This window comes from Canis lupus, chromosome 11 (genome assembly GCF_003254725.2).
Source record: "Canis lupus dingo isolate Sandy chromosome 11, ASM325472v2, whole genome shotgun sequence".
NCBI classification, from domain to species: domain Eukaryota; kingdom Metazoa; phylum Chordata; class Mammalia; order Carnivora; family Canidae; genus Canis; species Canis lupus.
This window is the reverse complement of record NC_064253.1, coordinates 56438063-56462311: the sequence shown is the minus strand read 5'-3', so window position 1 is coordinate 56462311 and position 24249 is coordinate 56438063. Positions and strand designations below refer to the sequence as shown.

Genomic DNA, 24249 nt, shown 5'->3' with positions numbered 1-24249 from the left:
CATCAATCTGCCCCAGGTGGGACCAGGATCTCTGCTGACCTCCAGTGGCTCTAGGGTGCATGGCACTCAACAAGAGACTTCATATGTTACTTGCTGGGAAGTGCAGAACATTCACACTCCTGCTAACATTTTTATGAAAGTACTTTTGTAACTGTCCTTGAACTACGCAGCACACACTCCCAGATACCAGAGTTAGTCTTACCTGTGTTCCTTCCAGTACAGCCTGAACCTTCCATAGTGGAAATAGAGCTTTTATAAGAGCTATATGTAAATGAGGCATTAAGAATAAGAAAATAATTATAGGCAACAATTTTGTCTTAAAAACAAACTTGCTAAGAGACTGGATCTTAATTATTCTCACCATAAAAAGCGATAATTATGTGAAGTGATAAGGTGCTAGCTAGAACCACACTGACAGTCATTGCAATATATAAATAAATGTATCAAATCAACATGTTGTGTATACCTTAAACCATACAATGTAAAATGTCAAATATATTTCAATTAAAAAGGTAGAAAAAAAAGAAGAAGAAAGTATATGCTGAAGTATTCATGTACACAAAACAGAACTTGGATGTCCGGGTTTAGCCTGAGTCCTGAGTAAGCTTCTAGGCTTTGTTTAAAATTTTTCTGTTTAGGGTTGGTTTTATTTTGTTGTTTTGCTGTTGTCGTTTTACCCTCATTGTGGGGAGGGCATGGTTTGGGAATGGAAAAAGGTACAGAGGCAACAGTGGTGGCCCTCCTCCCTGGACCAGAAGAATAGTAAGACCTTCCTGTTGAAATCATCTGCCGTGGGTAATCACAGTGGGGAGACACATTGGGAGACTGGAGTGGGAGGCAGTTTCCCCACGTAGAACCCTGCTGGGCATGAGTGAGGAAGGTAGGCGGGTAGGCAGCCAGAACCCATCAAGGGAAAGTAAGTGACCATTGAAGCAAAAATACATGCTAATTTTCTAATCAGCGAGCTGTTAACCTTCTGAAATTTCTCATTCCTTTGACATGCATTTTAACATTTGATCCATCCAGTTAATTAAAAAAAAAACATTTATTATACCCCTTAAATCATTCTTTGTTATATTGTCAAAATGTCACATTGTAATTATCTTAAAATCATTTTTGACCAAAGCCTGTAGAAAGTCACCTTTATGTCTGAGATTATTGATCAATGTAATTTTAAGGTTTTTGCTTCTTAATAATTAAAAGCCACCTCATTATGCAGCACACCTGCTGCCATGGTGGTGTTGAGAATTAAGCAGGCAAGTATCTATTCCTCTAATAGTCTTCAAGTATTATTTAATCTTTTTCTATCCATAACTAAAATTTTAAGGCAACCTAAAGGTTGTAATGTTTAAGTTTGTAAACAGACTCTTGTTATTTCTGCCAGGACTGTTGCAGTAGCTTCCTTACTAGTCTCCCTGATTCTCCCTGATTTACTGCCAGGTAAATATTTTTAAAGCCCCATCCTGCTTCAGTGGCTGGCTGCTTATCACATATCAGGTAAAATTCAAACTCCATTAACCTAGAATTTAAGACTCTCTGGAGTCCACCTATAGCCTTATTTATTTATGCATGTTTGCTTTCAGGACAGTATTTTCCCATTATGCCCACTAATTTAAGAAAATTAATTACTCTATCAGTGTCTCTTTATTGTCCATTTTCATACTGATCCTTAGGCCACAAATAGAAAATGGATGTTTCCAGTTAGACTGGTCCTTTTCTTAATGGGTCTGTGTTATAAACTTTCTGCCAAATCCTTTGGAGATTAGAAAAATCCCTTGGCCTTCTGCTGGCAAACAAGGCCCCAGCTAGGCTAGTTTAGCCTTACTGGATGTGAACCTAAATTGGGCTTAGTAGGCATTTTTTCCCTTTGTAGGGCTTGATATTACTGAATTTTAAAAGCCTCTAAGTATTATTTTGCCAATAGGATGGACAAAATGTTACCTGGTAGTTTTAATCTGTAACTTCTTGATTATAGATGAGCATGTTTTTACGTTTACTGGCTACCTGTACGTTTACTGGCTACCTCTTTCATAAATCCACTGATACCTTTAGCCCACTTATCTTTCTGGCAGTCCTTTGTTAATGGTTTTTATGTATTCCAAGTATTATGTTATAGATATCTTAAAAACTCATGGTGTTTTTCAGCATCTAGATGCTTCCTTGCCTATGCAGCTTCAAAATCTGGCAAATATCTTGGTTATGTGTTTGATGCCAATGCAGGCCCTTTCTGCACATAGACATTGCTTCCTGAACACCACAGGGCCTGATGAGGGACATTACTCAGTTTTTCTGGCCCAACCCCCAGCTCCTGTGCCACCCATGCCTTTAGTAATATCCTCTGGGGAGAACGTGCTGTTTGTGTCTCAGGGTCCTTACAATCCCCCATTCCAGCCCAGGGGACTATGAAAAGTTTTACTGAATTGTCTTTGTCTCTGTCTATGCAGGCATGGTTCTCAGCCCTAAGTCTGCACAAATTGCAGATTTAATTTCAAAGAGGAATTACATAGGAAATGTATAGGAAAGAAAATAGCCAATGGGGGATTTTTGCTCACTTAGGAATGGTCTTTTCCTTTCTAAAATTTCAATTCACTTAGTCTTCATTGGTTTCATGGTGGTCTGATATCTTTTAAAATGTGATTTTTAAAAAATCTGTTTTTTTCCTGGTTGTCACAGCAGAACCAGTTGATTTCTGCTACCTACTACATCCTGCTTGGAAATGGAAATTCTTTAGTAGATTCCCTTTTAACTTTTTCTGTGAATAACAACATTTTTACTTCTTTTCAGCATATATACTCTTTCTTATTCCACTGACTGAGAACTCCAATACAGTGTTATACAGAACCCATAGCAAGTGTCTGTGTTTCTCTCCTGGTATCAGCAGGATAGCTTTCAGTGTTTTACCATCAAGCTGTTTGGTATTTGTTTATTTAGATACCCCTTATCTGATTAAGGAGATTACCTTTCATTTGGGATTTGCCAAATTTTTTAAGTGTGAATGGATTTTGAATTTTATCAAATGTTTTTCTGCTTATTTTGAGAGGTACAGCAGTCCCCCTTACCTGAGGTTTGGCTTTCTGTGGTTTCCATTACCCACAATCACCTAGAGTTCTCAAGCAGATGAATTGTCATAAAGTTAGTAGTAGCTTCACGTTATGTCATTCCCTTCACTTCATCTCTTTATGTGGAGATTTTAACATATCACCACAAGAAGGGTGAGAGTACAGGACAAGAAGATACTTTGAGAAAGGGAGAGACCTCATTTGCATAACTTTTATTACAGTGTATTATAATTGTTCTATTTTATTATTAGCTACTGTTAGTCTCTTACTGTGCCCAATTATAAATTAAACTTTATCATATATGTATGTAAAGGAAAAAGCATGGTACATAGAGGGTTTAGTACTATTCACAGTTTCAGGCACCCACTGGAGGTTTTAGAACATATCCTTTGGGGTGGGTGGGGGGGGGTGGAGATGCCTACTATAGTGGAATCTTTCTCTTTTATTCTGTTAATATCATAAATTACATTTATTGATTTTCAAACATTAAACTTAAGTTCTAGGCTAAAATCTGGCTTGTGATGTATTATCCTTTGTACACAATGTCAAATTTGGTTTAATATTTTCAATTATTGAAATTTTCATCTGTGTTCTTTAGTAAGACTAACATACACGTTTCTTTTCTCATCATTTCCTTGTCTGATTTGGCAGAAAGATTATGCTGACCTCATAAAATCAGTTGGGAAACCTTTATTCTCTTGTATTCTCTGGAATGTTTTTGTAAACAGCATTATAGGCTGCTTAAATGTTTGGTAGAACTTGATAGTGAAGCTTTCTAGAAATGGAGTTTTCCTTGTGAGACAGCTATGGATTATGGATTCAGTTTACTTAATTTTAGGACCTTTTATGCTTTCTCTTTATTCTGGTGCAGCTTGGTAAGTTATGCCTTAATGGGGATTTTTAAAAATTAATTTTTAATCCCAGTGTAGTTAACATAGTAACTCTGGTAACTTACCATCAGTTTGTTCTCTATAGTTAGGAGTCTGTTTCTTGTCTCTCTCTCTCTCTCTCTGTCTTTTTTCCTTTCCTTGTTTGTTTTGTTTCTTAAATTCTACATATGAGCAAAATCATATGGTATTTGTCTTTCTCTGACTTCGCTTAGCATTATACTCTCTAGCTGCATCCATGTTGTTGCAAATGGCAGGATTTCATTCTTTTTCAGTGGCTGAATGATATTCCATTGTGTGTGTATACACATACACACACACATATTACTTCTCTATCCATTCATCTATTGATGGACACTTGGGCTGCTTCCATAATTTGGCTGTTGTAAATAATGCTGCAATAAACATAGGGGTGCATATATCCTTTTGAATTAGTGTTTTTGTATTCTTTGGATAAATACCCAGTAATGGTGGAATAGTTCTATTTTTAAATTTTTGAGGAACCTCCATGTTGTCTTCAACAGTGGCTGTACCAGTTTGCTTTCCCACCAACAGTGCAAGAGGGTTTACCTTTCTCACCACATCCTCCCCAACACTTGTTTCTTGTGTTGTTGATTTTAGCCATCCTGACAGGTGTGACTGATACTTCATGGTGGTTTCGATTTGCATTTCCCTGAGGATGAGGGATGTTGAGCATCTTTTCATGTGTCTGTTGGTCAGCTGAATGTCCTCTTTGGAGAAATAATGGAAATTTTAAAACTTTATCTACGGGTGCCTGGGTGGCACAGTCAATTATGTGTCTGACTTGGTTTAGGGCTCAGGTCATGATCTCAGGGTTGTGACATAGAGCCCCACGTTGGGCTCCACACTCAGTGTGGAGTCTGCTTGAGATTCTCTCTCTACCCCTCCCGTCTCTCATTCTCTCTCTGTCCTCTCTCTTCAGGATCAGGGCCTGGACCCAAGGCAGCGCTAAACCACTGAGCCACCGGGACTGCCCTGTCCTCTTTCAAAATAAATAAATCTTTAAAAAGAAAAGTTTATCTAAATCTCCAAACTTACTGTCATTATGTTATTGGTAATCTCTTATTATACAAGTTAAATATCCCCTGTTACATTCCTTAAATTGTTTTCTCTTTCATTTTTTACTTGATAGTCTTTCTGGTGGTTTATCAATTTTATTGTCTTTGCAAAGAACCAAATTTTAGCTTTTTGATCTTCTCTGTTGTAATTTGTTTTCTGCTTCATTGATTTTTGCTTTTATCTTTCTCATTCACTTCTTTATTCTTTGTTTTTAATTTGTTCTTTTTATACTTTTTTAAGATGAATGCTTAGCTCTTTGCTTTTCAGCCTTTCCCCTCTGACATGTCCATTTTAATGTCACAAATTCATTGCGAGTATCATTATGGCTGCATGCTGCAAGTTCTCATCAGTATTTTCATTATCATTCATGTCACAGTATTTTCCAGTTTCTCTTTGTGGTTTCATCTCTGATCCATGTCAGTATAATTTTTTAATTCTCATTATGAGTTGAATCATTTGAAAGTTGTTGAGAGGTTTTTTTTTTTGTGACTCATCATGTTTGTTTTTTATATGGTATATATGACCTGCAAAGAATGTGTGGTCCACAGCTTTGGAATAGTGTGTTCTATGTGTGTCAATTTAATCAAGTTTCTTGGATGCTTTGTTCAAATTCTCTTTACTTTATTGATTTTATTTATGTTGCTTACTGAAGGAAGTGTGTTAATAATTTCCCACCATGATCATACATTCGTCTTTGTAGTTCTGTAAGTTTTTACTTTGTATATTTTTAGGCTATTATTTGATGTAAACAAATTCAGAATTGTATCTGCCTGGAAAATTGAACTTTTTATTATGAAAGGTCCCTCTTGGTTTCTAGCAGTGTTTTTTTGCCTTGATGTATACTTACTATTAATATAGCTATACAAGATTTCTTTTTAAAAAAGATTTTATTTATTTATTTATTCATGACACACAGAGAGAGGTAGAGACATAGGCAGAGGGAGAAGCAGACTCCCTGCAGAGAGCCTGATATGGGACTTGGTTCCTGGACCAGGACCACGCCCTGAGCCGAAAGCAGACGCTCAACCACTAAGCTACCCAAGCATCCCTATACAAGATTTCTTTTGATTAGTTTTTGCACAGTATATCTTCCCTTAGCCTTTCTTTCAAGCTTTGAGCATCTTTGTATTTAGATATGTATTTTATAAGTAGTAAATAGTTAGATTTTACTTTTGCACCTTTGTCAAAGATCACATCTATATGTATATGTAGGTCTGTTTCTGGACCCTGTCCCATTGATCCGTTTGTCTATCTGTATGCCAGTAACACACAGTTTGGATTCCTGTAGGTTGCTTGTTTAAGCCCTCTAGTTTTGTTTATCAGGGATATTGGTAATTTTCTTATAATGTCTTCTCTAGTTTTGGAATAAGAGTAATGCTGGCATCATAGAAAGAGTTGGAAAGTAAACAACTTCTCTTCAATTTTCGGGAAAACTTTGTGTGGAAATAGAATTATCTCTTCCTTAAATATTTGGTAGGATTGGCCAGTTCTCCTCATACCAGTTTTTGCTGGTAGTTCCAATTGAAATTAAACATTTACAGGGCTTTTACTTAATTTTCTCAATTTTCTGTTCGTATTCTTTTTTCTCTAATGCTGAGAATCTTGACTTTCAATGGCTTTAGCATAATTACTATGTGCTTTATCTATGTGTCTTTATTTCAGAATAACAATGCTGGTGTTAAAATTTCTTTAAAATTAATTTTATTTATTCTTCCCCATATTTATTATGCAAAATAACATATCTACGCACATCTTTCTGTTCCTGGATTTTTTGACTTAACAGTATATCTTGGAGATTGCTCCTTAGCAGCATAAGGAGATCTTTTTCATTTCCTTATGTAACAGTCTAGTACTTCATTGTATGGATGTACTTTCCTGTATTTACAGTCTTTTATTGATGGTATAAAAAGACATTTTCCATATTACAGACCACAGCACTGTGGCATTGGCCTGTAAAACTTCTTAACCTAATTGTAACAGCTTTTTTATTAAAATAATTTTCATTTCTACATCACTGCAAATATTCATTTTATAATATGCAAGGTTTCACTGTGTCATATGCTGGGGGCCAAAGGGGTTTTTCATTAGGAAGTTAAAGTTCGGGAATCCCTGGGTGGCTCAGCGGTTTAGTCCCTGCCTTTGGCCCACGGCGTGATCCTGGAGTCCCAGGATCAAGTCCCACATCGGGCTCCCAGCATGGAACCTGCTTCTCCCTCACCCTGTGTCTCTGCCTCTCTCTCTCTCTCTCTCTCTCTCTCTCCCTCCCTCCCTCCCTCCCCCTCTCTCTCCATCTCTCATGAATAAATAAATAAAATCTTTTAAAAAAAAAAAGGAAGTTAAAGTTCCTTTAACTTTACTTTTTATTCTTTCTTTTGTGCTAGTTTTTTGAAAAGTAGGGTAAGGCAAAGCCTTCATGGCCTTTGCCTTACAGCAAGTGCCTCTGTTTCTCTTAAAAGACTTCTCTACTTGCTTCTGGAAGCACTCTTACCCCTCACTTTGTAGCACCAATTTAATCTCATTAATTCCTTGCTCAGGTGATAGAACCCACTAGTCTTACAACTCCTCAAAGACGTGATTTCTCATTATAATGTATCAGGGAGAAGAGGGTATGTAGTGCTATATCTACTAGTCTTCTGTTTCAAGAAGTCCCAGCTGCTAAACCAAATAGATTAGTGTCTATATTAAGATATCTTAATATTATTTCAGATTTCTGTGATTTGGTGAATAAAATACTCTCCTTGGCCTCATATGTAACCAATGGTTCCCCTTTATATTAAACAAATATAAGCAAAAAAAGGGAACCTTTTTTGTCTCTTCAGGGGACTTTAGTAGTCAAGCACTATTCCTCCTTTATAAATCTTCTTTGGAGTTTATCAAAGTGTTACGTGATCTTAATTACATAGCCTTTTCTCTCAACCTCCTTCTGAGAACCCATGTGCATACTTAGCCCCTAATACATCAGTTTAGCTCTCCCTAATTGTTTATCCTAGAGAAAACAAAATACATCTTGACTTACCAAATACTGTAAGTACTTTTCCCTCTTCCTGAGTAGTGCAGAGAGACCTCAGAATACTTAGAATCCTTAACCTCCTCGTCAGTCTCCTGCCCTAGCTTATATGCTGTTGATGTCATCATGTATTTTAGTTTGTGTTGAACTCCCACGAGGCCTAACTGTCATTGTTTTGTATAGTCAGTATTCACTTAGATTTTTAAAAACTCCTTTATTGAGGTAGAATTGACATCCAGTAAACGGTACATATTTAAAAGGTACAGATTGATAAATTTGACGTCAGAATACACCCATGAAGCTGTCAGCACACATGTGTATGTTTCTACCATAGACTCTCTTAGAAAATGAAGGTGGGGAGGTGAAGAAGATGAAGGTGGTCAGCAGAGCCTTATTGTGGTTTTATAGGTTTGGTTTGGTTTTGTAGCCACTAGAAATGGGAGGTGGGGGAAGAGAATTTTCTTGGTTTCTTGTGCCAACACTTTAGAATTCTGCCCTCATTTACAACTCAGTTAAGAAAACAACCTGCTACCTGTTTTAGGTCACTTCAGTGCCCTCTCAGGCCTCCTTCAGTTTAAAACTTCAGTGTATCTTTTATTATTTTCATCTATGTGAGTAGCATGGCCTTTGAGCTTTTCTAGTGCCTACAAGATGCTGATTTCTTGTTATTTGCCACCTCTTGGAAATAACAGCTGAAATATTTAAAGGCTTTTCTATTCTGATTAAGTCTGTATCTTAGTAATTGTGATTTCTACAAATGAGATCAGCATACAGTTTGATTTAGATTCTTATTTTGAGAACATACACGCTAATTTCAAGGATTTGTGTGTGTGTTCTTTTTAAAATCTACACTGCCTGAGAATATACCCATAGGTCATAAGGGACTTTTTTTTTTTTTTTTAAGTGTATACTGCTGACTTTTGGGCTTTATTGTATTAGCTTACACAAAATTTGTATATTTGGGATTATGAATTATTTCTACCAGCCAAAGAATCTAATATTTTTAGCCTTTGAGCATAGTTTTAAATTTAATTTTCTTTTATTAAATGCTCTAAGAGATTCTCACAAGTATAGAGTGAGTTGAACTATTTTTTTTTTTGAGTTGAACTATTTTTAAAATGGGAATTTTGCACATTCTAATTATTTTCTGGCATATATATATAATAATATTTACAAACACTAAACTTACTGAGTCATGCATTTGTGTTATCTCATTTAGTCCTTAAAACAACCCTGTGTGGTTATCCTTTACATAACAGATGAGAACCTAACAGAGTTGATACAACTTACAAGTTCACATAGCAAGTAAATAGCAAATTTGATATTTAAACCAGGCAATATATATGTCCAAAGCCTGGCCTCTTAATCAGTATAAACTTAATATAAACTTGTCACGATTAATTTTTTTTCTAACACTGATATGAGCCAAAATATTCTCTCTAAATAATTGTAAGAATTTTGACTGTTGGGCTAATGTGCTCACTCAGAGCAAGTACGAGAGTGAAGTTAATTTTGTTTTTTATTCTTTTAGCTGATATAGCCCAGAGGTACAGGATAAGCAAATACCCAACCCTCAAATTATTTCGTAATGGGATGATGATGAAGAGAGAATATAGGGGCCAGCGCTCAGTGAAAGCTCTTGCAGATTACATCAGGCAACAGAAAAGCGACCCTGTTCAAGAACTTCATGACTTAGCAGAAATCACCACTCTTGATGTAAGTTGTTAAGTTTTACTGGATCCAATGAACATTGCCTGTTTAATATAAACAAAGTCTTATGTGATCTAATAATCTGGACATTTTCTTAGAGTTCATTGCAGTGGATCTGACATCTACATACTTAGAGAGTTAAATTTTTCTTGAATTAATTCTCCAGGGAAATGCTCATGTTTTATTGAGCCTTTGGATAAAATATGTAGCATACAGTAGAGCTGCACTGATTTAAATTGATTAAGGGCAAAAGAGTAGCCTGAGTTGTGAAGACAGAAGTTAATGTCAGGCATCTGCCACAAGGGTCTCCATATTTGCCTTAGTGGAGACCCTCAGGATATCTGCTCTAATTACTTCCATATCAGCTCTTTGTATAACTTCTAGTGTCTTCTAAAATAGCCCTCCTTAATAAAAACCCTTTCCGTTGTATACTAAGTAGTTTTTTTTTTTTGTGTTTTTTGTTTTTTTTTTTTAAAGGTATTGAGTTTGGGCTGTAGGTTGTCATTTCAAGTTTGAGATTTGACTTTTATCCTGCTCACCAGCTATGAAGTTAGCCTTTCATGGATGCTGTCAGAAGGCATAAGGCTCCTGGGTCAGAGATAAAAGACTTTGTTGCTCATATCCTAGCAAACAAGGAGACCACGTTAGCGTTTGTCACCCTCCCCCCGCCCCAAGTCCTCTGGAGGTGGATGCCTGTATACTCTGGAGGTTCTGTCGAGGGAGAACTGTGGCCTCAGAGAAGTCCTGTTTCTGAGCCAGCGGTATGCCTGTGCTTCAGCCCAGGTGGAGATTACATCACACTGCCGTGTGGCTTGCTACAAGCACAACCCTGAGGAATGGCCTGGATCATGAGTGGTCAAGGGCTTGGTTTTGGCTATACCTAACTGTGTAGGATGTGTGAGAGACCCAGGAAGGAGTCTCTACCAAAGGTCGTACGTTATGAATCCATGTATAGTTTTAAGAATAGTCACCTTACTTAGGAATTCATCACCTTATTGAGTAACAGATTATCACTGATTAGTTAAAATGCTAGAAGGAAATGTTTATGATTACATTAGATGGGAGGTAAGATTATTTTCAATCTAATGCAGTCTTTTGGACTAGGTGTTAAAATCCAAATATGCTTTTATAGTGCTTCCCCATTTGTAGATAGTTGAACCAGTTGGGTGAATGAGATAACATGTTTTGCATGTCTGTATATGTTTGTAAAATAATTACATACTTTATTTTACAGCGCAGCAAAAGAAATATCATTGGATATTTTGAGCAAAAGGACTCAGAAAACTATAGAGTTTTTGAAAGAGTAGCAAATATTTTGCATGATGATTGTGCCTTCCTTTCTGCATTTGGGTAAGTATCCTAATTGAGAGTGTGTTAGTGGGTCGGCTTGACTGCCATGTTACGTTCTTGTTAGGTGTGGTCATTTTCTGAAATTGATCTCTCCAGAAATGATCTCAGTTCCTTAAAGTCACTAACCAGCCTTCTTTACACATATTTCTGACCTCTTTTTAAGAGTTTAAAAGTCTGTTAATTCTTCTTTTGGTACTATCTCTTATTTCAGAATATGGGTAAGTGAAAAAGAATGGACAAGTTAACAACCACTTCTCATGCTTTTATTCAGTTCATTTACTAACACTATTCTGTGTTCACACGAAGTGCTAATGTGTGGGTTTCCAAACTGAAACAACTCCTGGTCTTTCTCATGAAGCAGCATGGGCTTAGTTGTCTTGATTAATCTCTGGCTCTCCACCACCTTTTCTTCTGTCTTCCCTGACCCAGAGAAACAGAACTCTTTTCCACGGCTAGCATCTTTTCTTGTGTCTTTATTACCATCCTTCCAGGATCCTCTGTGGCATTCACCCATCAATTGTCCTCACTTCCCTGTGTTTTCACCCTGACCCTTTTCATGACCTACTTTTCCTTTGCCAAAAACATGATTCTCTCTTTCCTGACCTTTCTGTTCTGTCTCTTGAGCTAAAATCTTGTCCTTTTCTTTTCATTTCTAATTTTTTCAAAGATTATTTATGCTTGGCCACCCTGAATTTCTTAAACTCTAACCAGTGAAAAATCCGTACCCTTTTATCCAACTTTTGCCTTCATTACTCTCGTGAGACTTCTCTCTGCACAGTCCCAAAGTACTTCTTAATTACCAAGTCCAGTGGCCTTTCTTCATTCTCTAATGCTCTTCAGTTTCTCTAAAGGCTGGGACAGTCAACTACCTTGTCCTTTTCTGCTGTGTCTATACTTAGGCTACCTTGAATCCCCCTGGTTTGCTTCTTATTTTTCTGACTTCTCTGACTTTCTTCCTGTCTTTCTCTTTCCCTCTCAAAATGGAATCGTTCTATGGTTCTTTCCCTTTCTTTACACTGGGGGTTTTCTCCACCATCCTTTGACTTGATGCAGTATTATTTCTCTCTTTTCTTGGGCCTGTAACTGTTAGACTCCATTTTAGTGATGATCTTGAGTAGAGCCTGGGTTTCTGGCATAGTATGTCCTTTTCCATTGTGTGACCTTTGTCCTTATTTTAATGCTTCTGTAGATTTTGTGGATGTGTTTTATTGGAAACATTATCAGTGATATTGGGAGATCAGTGTCGGAGTAAATAAGCGAAGACTGTCTCCCCTGACCCCCCCATGCTCTCTGCATGACTGCGTGACTGCTCTCGGGCCACAAGCCACATGCTTGCTCCTCACACACTGTAGGCACTTCTGCCACGGCCCATGCCCTTATTGTTCTCGGGTTCTGAAGTGCATCTCCTTGGTATTGCCTCCTTGGGAAGAGCTTTCCTGATGACTTTTTATAAAATAGCATTGCCATCATCCCACTTGCCATTCTTTAGCCATTTAGTTTTCTTCAGAGCACTTTTTTTTTTTTTTTTTTTGGTTTTTGATCACCCAAATAAATAAATATATCTGTTTGCTTGTCTTTCTTTCCACCAAAATGTCAGCTTTGCGAGAACACAGATGCTGTCAGTTTTGTTCACTGCTGTGTACTTAGTGCTAAGGCCATACCTGGTACGAAGGAAGCACCTAGTGAATAGTTAGTGAGTGAACGAATGGATGGATGGAGCATGTTCTCCCTTTTCGTTCCACTGGCATCAGTCAGTCTCAGCATCCCTTGTACCTCCATCCTGTACAACTCTAGTCAGAAACTGGAGATAAATCAGTGTTCAATTAATCCAAATATAATTTAAAAAGAGAAAAAAGTTACCTATTTGACTTAGAATTTGTTGTAGAATCCACTCACCAAACATTTGTCAGACATCTATTATGTGCCAGATACTGTACTAGGGCATAGGAAATAACAGTGAACAAATAGAACAAAATAATTGGTTATTGTAGAATTATATTCTAATGATATAGGTTATTTCAGCTCATCCACTTTTTCTTTCTTTCTTTTTTTTTTTAACAAGTCCAGTTTTAAAAAATAAAAAGTAGAGAATCTGTGATTATGTTTAGAAGCAAGTAATGTGTTTTTGTGATTGATCTATGTGACCACATCAATGACCTTGATCCCCAGTTACTGGAAACAGTCGGGGTCAAAAATAGCCTTTTGGTGCTCAAACTGCCAACCCAAACTTATAAAACATTGAGTCACAAAAACAGCTAACTAAAATTTTCCCTTAAAAAAATCTGCCTCATATTAAAGTTTCCCTTCAAATACATGCTTTTGTTGGTATTGGATAGTCTATATGAGTAGGAAAGATGATGGACAAGCATGTTATTTCAAATCATTGCAATACATACATTGCAAAACAGCCAGCTCTGTTTCATTCAAGTATATCACTGCTATTATTAGTCTAAAAGGTATTACTACTTCTTCTCTCTTCCTATTAGAGCTGTTTCAAAACCAGAAAGATACAGTGGAGACAACATAATCTACAAACCACCGGGGGTAAGTTGCTATTTCATAGTGTATATAATTTTAAATATAATTTAAATACATGTATAGTATAATCTGTGGTTTTATACTTGTTAATTCACAGAATCATAGAATTTTAGTACAGAAAGGAATTTTAAGTCATCGTCTTGTACTAATTCAAACCTTTCAAGGTAAAGATGGGGACACATAGGCCTAAAATCACATAGGAATTTAGTGGTCAAGCTGGGACTAGAGATCTCCTGATCCCCAGGCCTTACCCACCTCTCTGTTTTGCGTTCATTATGTGACCTAAATTCCAAAAAAGGCTTCAGTGTTTTGTGATCATCACTCCTGCCTGGGTCAGACTAGCCAGGCTTCCAAGGTCTCTGGTGTATAAATTAACCTGATACTTGCCAGACAATAGGGAGCAACTAAGTTGCTTTTAACCCTTGGCTAAGAAGTTAAGTGTATCTGAACTTAGAAGTAGTTGCTCTGACCCAGATGATGGTAGCCACAACCAAGAGGCAGAAATCACAATATTTGTCATCTCAGTTGACCTACTGCTCTGTCATTGCAGTTTTTCACAATTCCAAATAGAAGTGTATTGATATTTTTACGATTCATAGTTTTCATTTTAGTGTTGTTTGCAGTGTCTTGGTACACTGAAGTTTTTAATTTTTATGTAGTCTTGTGAGTGAATTTTTTGCTTAGAATGCTCATTTCCTATTCTGAGTTCAGATAGGTATTTGCCTATTTTCTGCAAGTGCATTTCATTAATAGGTTCATAGTGTGACTGTCTCTAGATTACCAAATCCAGTACAGTTGGTTGTTAAGTGCACGGACTCTGGAATGAGACTCCGCGTTAATGTCAAAACTGCCACCTTCCTAGGTGTGTGACTCAGGAAAGCCTCTAAGCTTCTTTATCCTTCAGTTTGTTCATTAATAAAAATAGCTGTGATTATAAGAGTCCTTGTCTTATGGGGATGTTTCAAGGATTCAATGAGTGAACATATATAAGATGGTTACAACAAACAGTGCTTGGACACGGTAAGTTTACTCAGTTAATAGTAGCTATTATTTTTGTCCTCATTTTAAGCACTTCCTAAATACTGATTTTGAGTAAATGTAGAAAGAGATACTATAAGTAATATTAGAGATAGCAATGCTTTGGATTTATATAGTATCTTGTATGTCTCAAAGCCTTTTTCCTGGAAGTTTCCAAACTTTCTTCCAACATTTTCAACTCTAAGGGATAGCTAAAGTAATTAATCTGGATCATTCTTTTTCACAATGCCTGCCTGCCATTGGTGAAGATACTGATAAACAATTAATTGACTCAGATCTGAGGAAAAGCAGAAGGCTTAGACATCACAGGTTGGATACAGAATTGTATGGCTCTCTTTCTCGGAAGTTCCATGTTTTTTGTCTTTTGGGGTTTTTGTTTTTTTGTTTTTGTTTTTGTATACTCTGTAGATTTTCTGGGTTCATAGATGGCTTTGAGAATGCATTTTTGCTAGCACAAGTTAGATTTGTTGTTTAATTTTTTCCCTCTGCTTTTGTAACAGCATTCTGCTCCAGATATGGTATACCTGGGATCTATGACAAATTTCGATGGGACTTACAATTGGATTCAAGATAAATGTGTTCCTCTTGTTCGAGAAATAACATTTGAAAATGGAGAGGTATGGCTTTCTGACATGTGTTATCTTTAATTCAGATTTCTGAAAAAGCAAGCTTCCTCCAGCCATGTTACTATTTTACTACACTTTTACCAGCTGTACGAATCACACAGTGAACAGAACTTGTCATAGCCATTTCCATAATGGAGGCCACTGGCTCTTTGCCTTTGCTGTCCCAGAACGCCTCTGTTGCACTTCTTGCAGTAGCCTTGAAGATGAGTTTGACCATGCTTCTCAGGTGATGCTGATACTATCTAGTGGTTAAGGGGGCGCCCTGTAGAAGCAGTGCTCTGCAGATTTTAGTTATAATTAATTATATACAGTGAATAATCTTTTGCCAGGAAAAGGTTTTTCCAATTCCTATCTTCAGAGAATGAAATTGTGTTCTCTTTCATTATAATAATGAAAGCAGTATCAGATATTACCATGTAATTGACCTCAGTGATCCCATGCTCCTGAAATGCAGTCCATCCAAACTCTTACCCCTCCCACAAAAACAAAACACCAAGAGTCTGATATTGGAGGAACAAGTACCAAGGGCTGTGTCTATGAGGTACATAAGAGAGTGATGTATTACACGTTAAAGAATTGCAGGTGTGTAGTTCAGACTTTAAGTATGTAGTTCCAATTATCACATACCTGTATAGCCACCACCTACTTGGTCAGGGGTGGACAGTCCTGTGAAGGGTCAGGTGCTACTTTAGGCTCTGTGATTTGTTTGGTGTCTTGTCCTGAGTACTATGGCTCTGCACTTGTGCAACACCTAGACCAGTGCGGTTATGCTCCAGTAAAGCCTGCTCACTTGCACACTCTCCTGGTTTGTCAGATGAACATCCTGCTCCTTTCCTCGTTCTCTGGGCTTTGGGTATGTTTAGCTGAATACATTTGTTGATTACATTAGCTTATTTAGTCCTCAGAGGCTTAGAAAGATTTAGGAACTTATCACCAATTATTTACCTTCCTTGGCAGTTCATGTTCATTTTTTTTCCCCAAAAACACATTCTTTTCTTTATTTTGTAATAAAATCTGATTAATTTTATTTGTAATTTGTAATTAATTTTTAAAATTATGGTATAACTAACATAGCATTATATTAGTTTTAGGTGTACAGTATAGTGATTGAATAATTCCATATGTCACCAAGGGCTCATCATGACAAGTGTACTCCCTAGTCTCCATCTCTTTTTTGTTTTTTTTTAATTTTTAAAAATTTTTTATTTTTATTTATTTATGATAGTCACACACACAGAGAGGGAGAGAGAGAGGCAGAGACACAGGCAGAGGGAGAAGCAGGCTCCATGCACCGGGAGCCCGACGTTGGATTCGATCCCGGGTCTCCAGGATTGCGCCCTGGGCCAAAGGCAGGCGCTAAACCGCTGCGCCTCCCAGGGATCCCTCTATCTCTTGTTTCACCCATTACCCACCCCCTTTCTTTTGCTAACCATCAGTGTGTCCTCTATAGTTAGGAGTCTGTTTCTTGATTTGTCTATTTTTTCCTTTGCTCATTTGTTTTGTTTGTTAAATTCCACATATGAATGAAATCATATGGTATTTGTCTTTCTCTGACTGACTTATTTCATGTAGCCTTACACCCTCTAGATCCATCCATGTTGTTACAGATGGCAAGATGTTATTCTTTTTATGGCTGAGCAGTACTCCATTATGTGTACGTGTGTGTGTGTGTGTGTGTGTGTGTGTGTGTGTATGGACCACCTCTTCTTTCTCTGTTTACCTGTAGATGGACACTTGGGTTGCTTCCATAGTCTGGCTATTGTAAGTAGCTGCAGTAAATATAGGGTGTATATATCTTTTCAAATTAGTGTTTTTGTTTTCTCTGGGTAAATACCCAGTAGTGGAATTATTGGATCATATGGCTATTCTATTTTTAATTTTTAAAGAATATCCATACTGTTTTTACGTTGGCAGTTCTTACAGGAATCGTTTCTAAAACAGAGTTGAAAGGTATAGACCTGGAAAATCTTAAACAATTAAGAATGGTTCCCCTGCCTACCCCCATAGTAGTCACATTTAAAATTCTTTAGATTTTTATTTCATGTTGTAACCCAAAATCATTTAAACTACCAGGAAAGGTTTGTTAACCTCTAATGTTGATTGTCTTGATAACCCTCTCCTGAATCTTTTAATACTGATTTCATAAAGAATATGACAGGTAAACATGAAAGCCCAGGCAGCATAAACTACCAGCTACTATATTAATGTATATAAGTTGGTACAGCAGGCTAATTGACATGGATGTATTCAAACTACTCATCTCTTCATTACTTCTCTCTTAAAATAGAGGAGAGACTTCATTTCTACCTTGGGTGGAAATGGGTAGGAATCAGGGATGACTTCCTAGAAGAGGCGTTTGGATCCTATAAAAAAAGGACAAAGAAGAAGTGGAAGTACTCATGGAAATAGGGAAGTAAGAGGAGGGGCTTGTGCCTTAATGTTGAATGTTGAAGGCACTGGTTGGGCTGCGAAATGAAGATCCCCCCCGCCCCACCACCGAAATGGAGATATTGAACAGGAAGTTGGGAATCCAGACTTAGATTGAGGACTGGAACTGGGCTTGGATATAGAGAAGGAACCAGTTAGTAGTGCTGGAGATTGCTGGACTCTAGTTGAAGTTGCCAGGCTAGAGCAGATGAGTCCAAAGACAGAACCATGGGAGTGGAAGCAATGAATGTGTTGGGAAAAGAAAAAAATTGTGAGCTGAAGAGATCAAAAGAAAGGAGGAAGAAATTGTAAGTTCGCTTGCTAAAAGATCAGTGTGATGCTGGGGCCGCGGGGGAAGAGAGACAGAGAGCAATTGCTCACAAGTGAGTACGGGTTTTCTTCTTGAAGTGATGCAAACATTCTGGAATTGGATAGTGTTGATGTTTGAAAACCTTGTGACTGTAATAAAACCCGCCAAATTGTATTAAAAATGATGAATTTTATGGTATGTGAGTTATATTTCAATTGAAAAAGGTAAATGTGACAAGAAGCTTAATAATTTATTCTGTATATGAGTGTAACAGGCTGCAACACGGAGACGGAAACCATTAAGCAAATTCATGTCCTAGAAGAAGATAGGTTCTAGTTTCAGTTTTTTTAGCATAAAGGATGTTTGTGTTTTTTGCTGCTACAATTCTTAAATTACAGAGAGACACGCAAAAGGATAGTTGATGGAAATAATTTTATTATAATAATTTTATTATGAAGCCCTTTCTGGGCTCTTTCTTATGAGTCAGAACTTAGCATTTGTCAGATAATAAATAAGTTGGCTATCTATATACATCATGTTTCTCTTGATTTTCTCCAGTAACAATAATACAAGTTTTTAAGGCATTCAATAATTTTTGAGGTACTTTCGTGTCCATACCTTGTATAGACATATACACATATATAGTAGCAGGTCCTTGTTAATAATTTGACGTCAATGCATTGTGTATAGGTAAAATCTTGTGGGGTTTTTGTCTTTTGTTCTGAATCAAACACTTTGCAGCTTTAAGTAGTTGTCATGTAAATGGAGTGGTTTTTGTAATAAACTTTAGAGGAATCATGTTTCCCAGTCAGTTAGATTTATTTGTTGCTGCTGCAGTCACTCAGTTTTTCAGTGTTATTTGTGAAGAATGAAAATACTAATCATGTTTATCCCACCCCAAAATCAGCATCTTGATCAAGAACCAGCATAGTTCCTCCTTTGGTCAGTTTTTAAATGTCATGGTTTCATCTAGAAGGAGCTGATAGACCAGCCCAAGTGGTTACTTTAAGACAGATCAGTTCCAGCAGTAGAGTAGGACATGTGGATCCTCTGAGTACCTCGGTACTTCAGGTAGATGGCTTGGGTTCCTTCTTCCATTAAGGCTAATGTTTGGACCTTTTTTTCTGGCATGTTGCAGTCATTATGCATGTGACATGGGTTGGGGTCAGATTGTTCATACCAAGAACAATGGCAAGGCCTGATAATTCTTATTGAATACTTTTGCATACAGGAATTGACAGAAGAAGGACTGCCTTTTCTCATACTCTTCCACATGAAAGAAGATACGGAAAGTTTAGAAATATTCCAGAATGAAGTAGCCCGACAATTAATAAGTGAAAAAGGTAGACAGATGAAGGTGTTTATTTTCAGCCTTTCTTCTGTCCCTCCCCTCCCCCATTACATTCATATCAATGTAAACATATTTGGGTTAAAAAATTTTATAAGTAATGTTAACTCTACTCAACCCCTGAATGTACACATCAACATGGGGGTGGGAGGCATTAGTAGAGATAATATGAAGCACTGGGTTTTTAAAAAACAAACAAACTATTAATAGCTCCTGAAATCAAATAGCATGGAAAGGGGGGTCATGAGTGGACAATGTTAGTTTTTCCTTCCAGCACTTTTGATACTTGAGCAGTCCCTTTCTAATGATGGATCGTCCCAGAGATATCACCAAACGAACTCACACAGTCTAACATTTACTTCTAAATGAAAGAATGTTGAGTAGTTCTCTGTGGAGTTCTCTAGACTGTCAGAAAGGAATTTGAGTTTTCACCCACTTTTCCTCTGTAGTTAGAGAAGCAAGTCAAACAAAATAAAGTGAGGGCATTGTATAGAGCAATGCTTTTTTTTTTTTTTTTCTTTAATCACTGAATAAGTATTTTGGGGTTGAATTATATTAAATGTCAACCAGTAGGAACTGGAAGGAGCTCTGTGAAGATGGTCCCTTGAGAACAGCTCATATGTCAGTTTCATGAACTGCTCACAACTGAGACCTGGATAGGTAATTGCCCATTTAAAGAAAATTAAAAAAATTCACTATAGCATTTGAATTCAGGTTGAGTTCATATAATTTCTAAGGAAATTATACTCTGCCCTAAGTACTGAAATTCTACCTCTTTTAAATGTTATAATATTTAGGTTGTAGTTTTTGTGACCTATATTACTCTAAAGCATGTTGGTTTTTAAAATTAATTAAATTAGTATGTCACTTTTCATGAACTTATAATCCTATGAGACTATAGTCAAGAAAATTCTAATCTATCTCTCCAAATTCTATTTCCTGTAAAGGTACAATAAACTTTTTACATGCTGACTGTGACAAATTTAGACATCCTCTTCTGCACATACAGAAAACTCCAGCAGATTGTCCTGTCATAGCTATTGACAGCTTTAGGCATATGTATGTTTTTGGAGACTTCAGGGATGTATTGTAAGTATTCTTTTTTTTTTTCCTTCTTTTTTACTTACTGATATGTGTCTCAAAAATGAACTTAAAACCATTGTTTGAATGTTTTAAATAGTCCTGTGTTAAACTAGTAATAGTTTGTTATTTGGATGGATAAGGTTTTATTTTTCACTCTAAAGTGTGGTATAATTGAGTGTGAGAATTATAATATATTCCTATAGAAATGCCAGCATTAAGTGATCCTAATGCTTTGGAGTAAACCGCTAAAAGAAAATTTTGCCCTTCCAGAAATTAGTTCTGAAATTTGGTGTTTGTCCGCATGTCAGGGAAAGTAGGTTATAGTCCTATATCAGATTAAAGGTTACTGGTAATATTGCTGCTCATTTGTGGGATTTAAGAGCCAGAAGATGGCCATGACTACGGGTTTCTGTGGGTATACAGCTACAGACCTTTCCAAGAACAGGTAAGTGTTCTGATTCCATTCTCAATTATCCATTCTCAGCTCTTCTTTGTATTAATGAATATGTAACCCTTGTAACTGCAACAGATATTAGATTTTTATCAGCTGAAATGTTAAATTTGGTGGTTAAAAATGGAGATGTTTCTTCATGTATGAAAATTTTAAGCAACAAGATTAATTCAAATTAGACCTTTTCTTTTAAATTTATATAAGTACCCTGTTTTATGTCCACAGATTAAATTGCACAGAGGATGATTTGAAATCCTATGGCAGAATGAGTTACCTCACTCACTATTCAGTATTTCATTATAGAGATGTAGTTGTTTGATAGAAGATTCTCAGTCTTACCGTATAGCAGACCTACATTTGAGTCCTACCTTGGTCAAGTCACTTAGCTTCTCTATTATTGTTTCTTTACACTTAAAATATGGTTGGTAGTACAACTTACCTGATGGGATTATTATGAAAATTAATGAGAGAGGAAGGTTGTGTCATGACCCATACAGTAGTAAAAAATTGTTTGTTTTACTTTGTCTATACTCAGAATAATACCGTTTGGCCTATTAATTCATTAAATATTTGTGCAGGTCTTCTGTAAATTTTTATTGTAAAATAAATACACATAACATAAAATTTACCATTTTAACCATTTTAAAGAGTAAAATTTGGTGGTATAAATTATGTTCACAATATTATACAATCATCACTAGTACTAGTTCCAGAACTTTTTCATTATCTTAAATAGAAATCCCATAACCCATTAAACAGTCACTTTGTATTCCACCTTCCTACAGTCCATGGCAGCCACTAATCCACTTTCTATTCTTGTGGATTTGTCTGTAATGGATATTTCATATAAGTGGCATCATATAATTTGTGATTCTTTGTGTCTGGCTTCTTTAACTTAGCATAACTTTTTCAAAGTTCATCAATATTTAGCAAATACCGGAGGTTCATTCCTTTTTATTGGTAAATAATACTTTGTTAAATAGGAATACCACATTTCTTCTATTTGTCAGTTAGTAAATTAAAAATTTTTTTGTTTAAATTCAATTAATTAACATATATTATTAGTTTCAGAGGTAGAGGTCATTACATCATGTGCCATCCTTAATGTTCATCACCCAGTTACCCCGTTCCCCAGCCTCCTCTGCCCCAGCGACCCTGTTTGTGTCCTATGATTAAGAGATTCTTGTGGATTCGTCTCCCTCTCTGATTTCATCTTGTTTTATTTTTTCCCTCTCTTCCCCTAGGATCCTGTTTTGTTTCTTAAATTCCACATATGGGTGAGATCCAGGTCTTCTGTATGACAGTCATTGTATAACATAAACCAAGTCATATAAACCAGTGGTTTAAAGTTTACTAAGATTGAGTCCTTGCCATCAACAAACTCACAACCAAGTACGAAAAGGGGACAAATAGAGTAACAGGCAGTTGTATTTTATTATATGAGAAGGGCTCTAACAGAGCTCAACAGGGAGATACTTGATCCAAGCTCTGGGGATGTAAATGCCTAATGTGGGTCCTAAAGTTCTGTACAGGTTCATCATGGATGGAGAAGGAGACAGGGCTTGGAGAAGGGGGATGTTGGCAGAAACAAGTAGGAGTTGGTGGCTGAATATGCATGGACGGGAGGGGGGGTACTGAGTGATGAGGCTATGAGAAGCAAGCAGTAGCTAGCTCATGAAAGCCCTGTGATGTGTAGGGAAGTTTGACATTATCCTGAAAACCCTGTAGAGTCAGTGAAAGGTTTGAATCCGGAGGTTATTTTAAAAAATCACTCAGGTTGTAAACTGGAGAATAGAGGAGAGGGAATGAAAACAGAATCGAGGAGACTGATGAGTAATCCAAACAAGAGCTGATGCTAGATAACAAGGCGATGATTCTTGAATAAACAAATTACCTAAATAAATTCTGGCAGTAGCACTAAAGCTAGAGAGAAGCAGGAATCTTGAGATACTTTGTAGGTGGAATAGGAGGACTTGGTATCTTAATAAATGGGAGAAGAGAGCTATGAGTGATGGCCAGGAATCTGACTGGCACAGCTAAGTGGGTTAGCCATTAACTGAGCTAGAGAACTCAGTAGAGGAGCAGCTTTGTGGGAAAGGTAATGAGTTTTCTTTCTTGGCATATTGAATTTGAGGTGCCTGTGGGCTACAAAGGAGGAGTTTCTAGCAGGGAGTTTACATGCTCCAGGATTCAACAAGGAGATAAGGGCGTGGGGTCTTGAACACATAAGGATGTAGCTGTAGTTACTGAAACAGATGAGATTACTTAGCACAAAGCTGAGCATGGAACCCTGATGAATACCCATATTTAAAGGGAAGACAGAAGATGGAAATATGTAAAAGACTAAGGAGGAGAAGGTATCAAAGAAATGAAAGAAAACCAGAAAAGAGTAATATGGTAATTGAGGAAGGAGCACTTTTAGCAGGAAGGAATGCTTAATCAGGAGGATGAAGGATTAGATTTGCCTCCCAAAAAAGGCTGTATTGCAGTGAATCAGAGTACTATTTGATGAGGAAATGAAAATTTGACAATTAAAATTGTCGCAAGAAGCTAACCTCTAAAGGGAAAGAAAAATAGGGGGATAGCTCGAGAGAGAGAGACATAGGATGATGGGAGGTTTTCACTTTTCTTTTTTTACCCCCTTGGGGTCCAGGAAACTAACCATGATAAAATGCTTGTGGGAAAGAATCAGATGGATTGAATGAAGAGTTATTGAAAAGATAGAAAAAAGAGGGGCTAATTGATCAAGCAGAGCTGTAAGGGGCACAGAGGGAATGAAATGCAAAGGAAAGAACCTTCTTTCTTTCCCATGAGAAAAAGAGGAAAGGAAAGGTGCATTTCTTTGGGGGTATTTGGGGATTCTGGTGTTAGTGACAGCGGCAGAAGACTGCAGAGGTTCCTGTCCAACTCGTTTTTAACTGTGGCTAAGGAAACAAGATCTTTTACTGAGAGTGACAAGGCAAGAGGATAATGAGAGGCAAGACCATGCTGGATTTTACGAGGAAGAGTACTTATACCCAGAAATCCACCTGAAAGGTCTGGATCTTCCTAGCATCCTGGTGGGACTCCTACAGTCCCCTTAGCAAGCCTGTGAGCATTGACTCTTGGGCTAGATGGAAATGTTTGGTTGGGTGTCTTCTTCTCATTTCTTAGGCTTGCTTCCTGAAGCTATAAGCTCAGGCTGAAAGAATGAGCTTTTTAAGAAAGGGTAATTGTAGTGTCTGGGCTCTCTGCAGGTGCTTCCAGGCAGAGAGACTGTGCTTGGCATTAAAAATGCTACCTTATGCATGGATTGTTTATATGAAGTTGTTATCAGCACATTTCCCTACCTCTCA

General features: G+C 37.1%; 1 protein-coding gene across 4 annotated transcripts in view; it reads left to right on the top strand.

Moving 5' to 3' along the window:
• ERP44 (endoplasmic reticulum protein 44) overlaps positions 1-24249 on the top strand; it is a 93170-nt gene that overhangs the window by 54100 nt on the left and 14821 nt on the right. For all 4 annotated transcript variants that reach the window (XM_025433067.3, XM_035697280.2, XM_025433069.3 and 1 more), the window contains exons 5-10: positions 9565-9749; positions 10978-11093; positions 13580-13637; positions 15170-15286; positions 19264-19375; positions 20328-20469. In XM_025433067.3, the coding sequence (XP_025288852.1) occupies positions 9565-9749; positions 10978-11093; positions 13580-13637; positions 15170-15286; positions 19264-19375; positions 20328-20469 (730 nt within the window). The remainder of the gene's footprint in view (positions 1-9564; positions 9750-10977; positions 11094-13579; positions 13638-15169; positions 15287-19263; positions 19376-20327; positions 20470-24249) is intronic.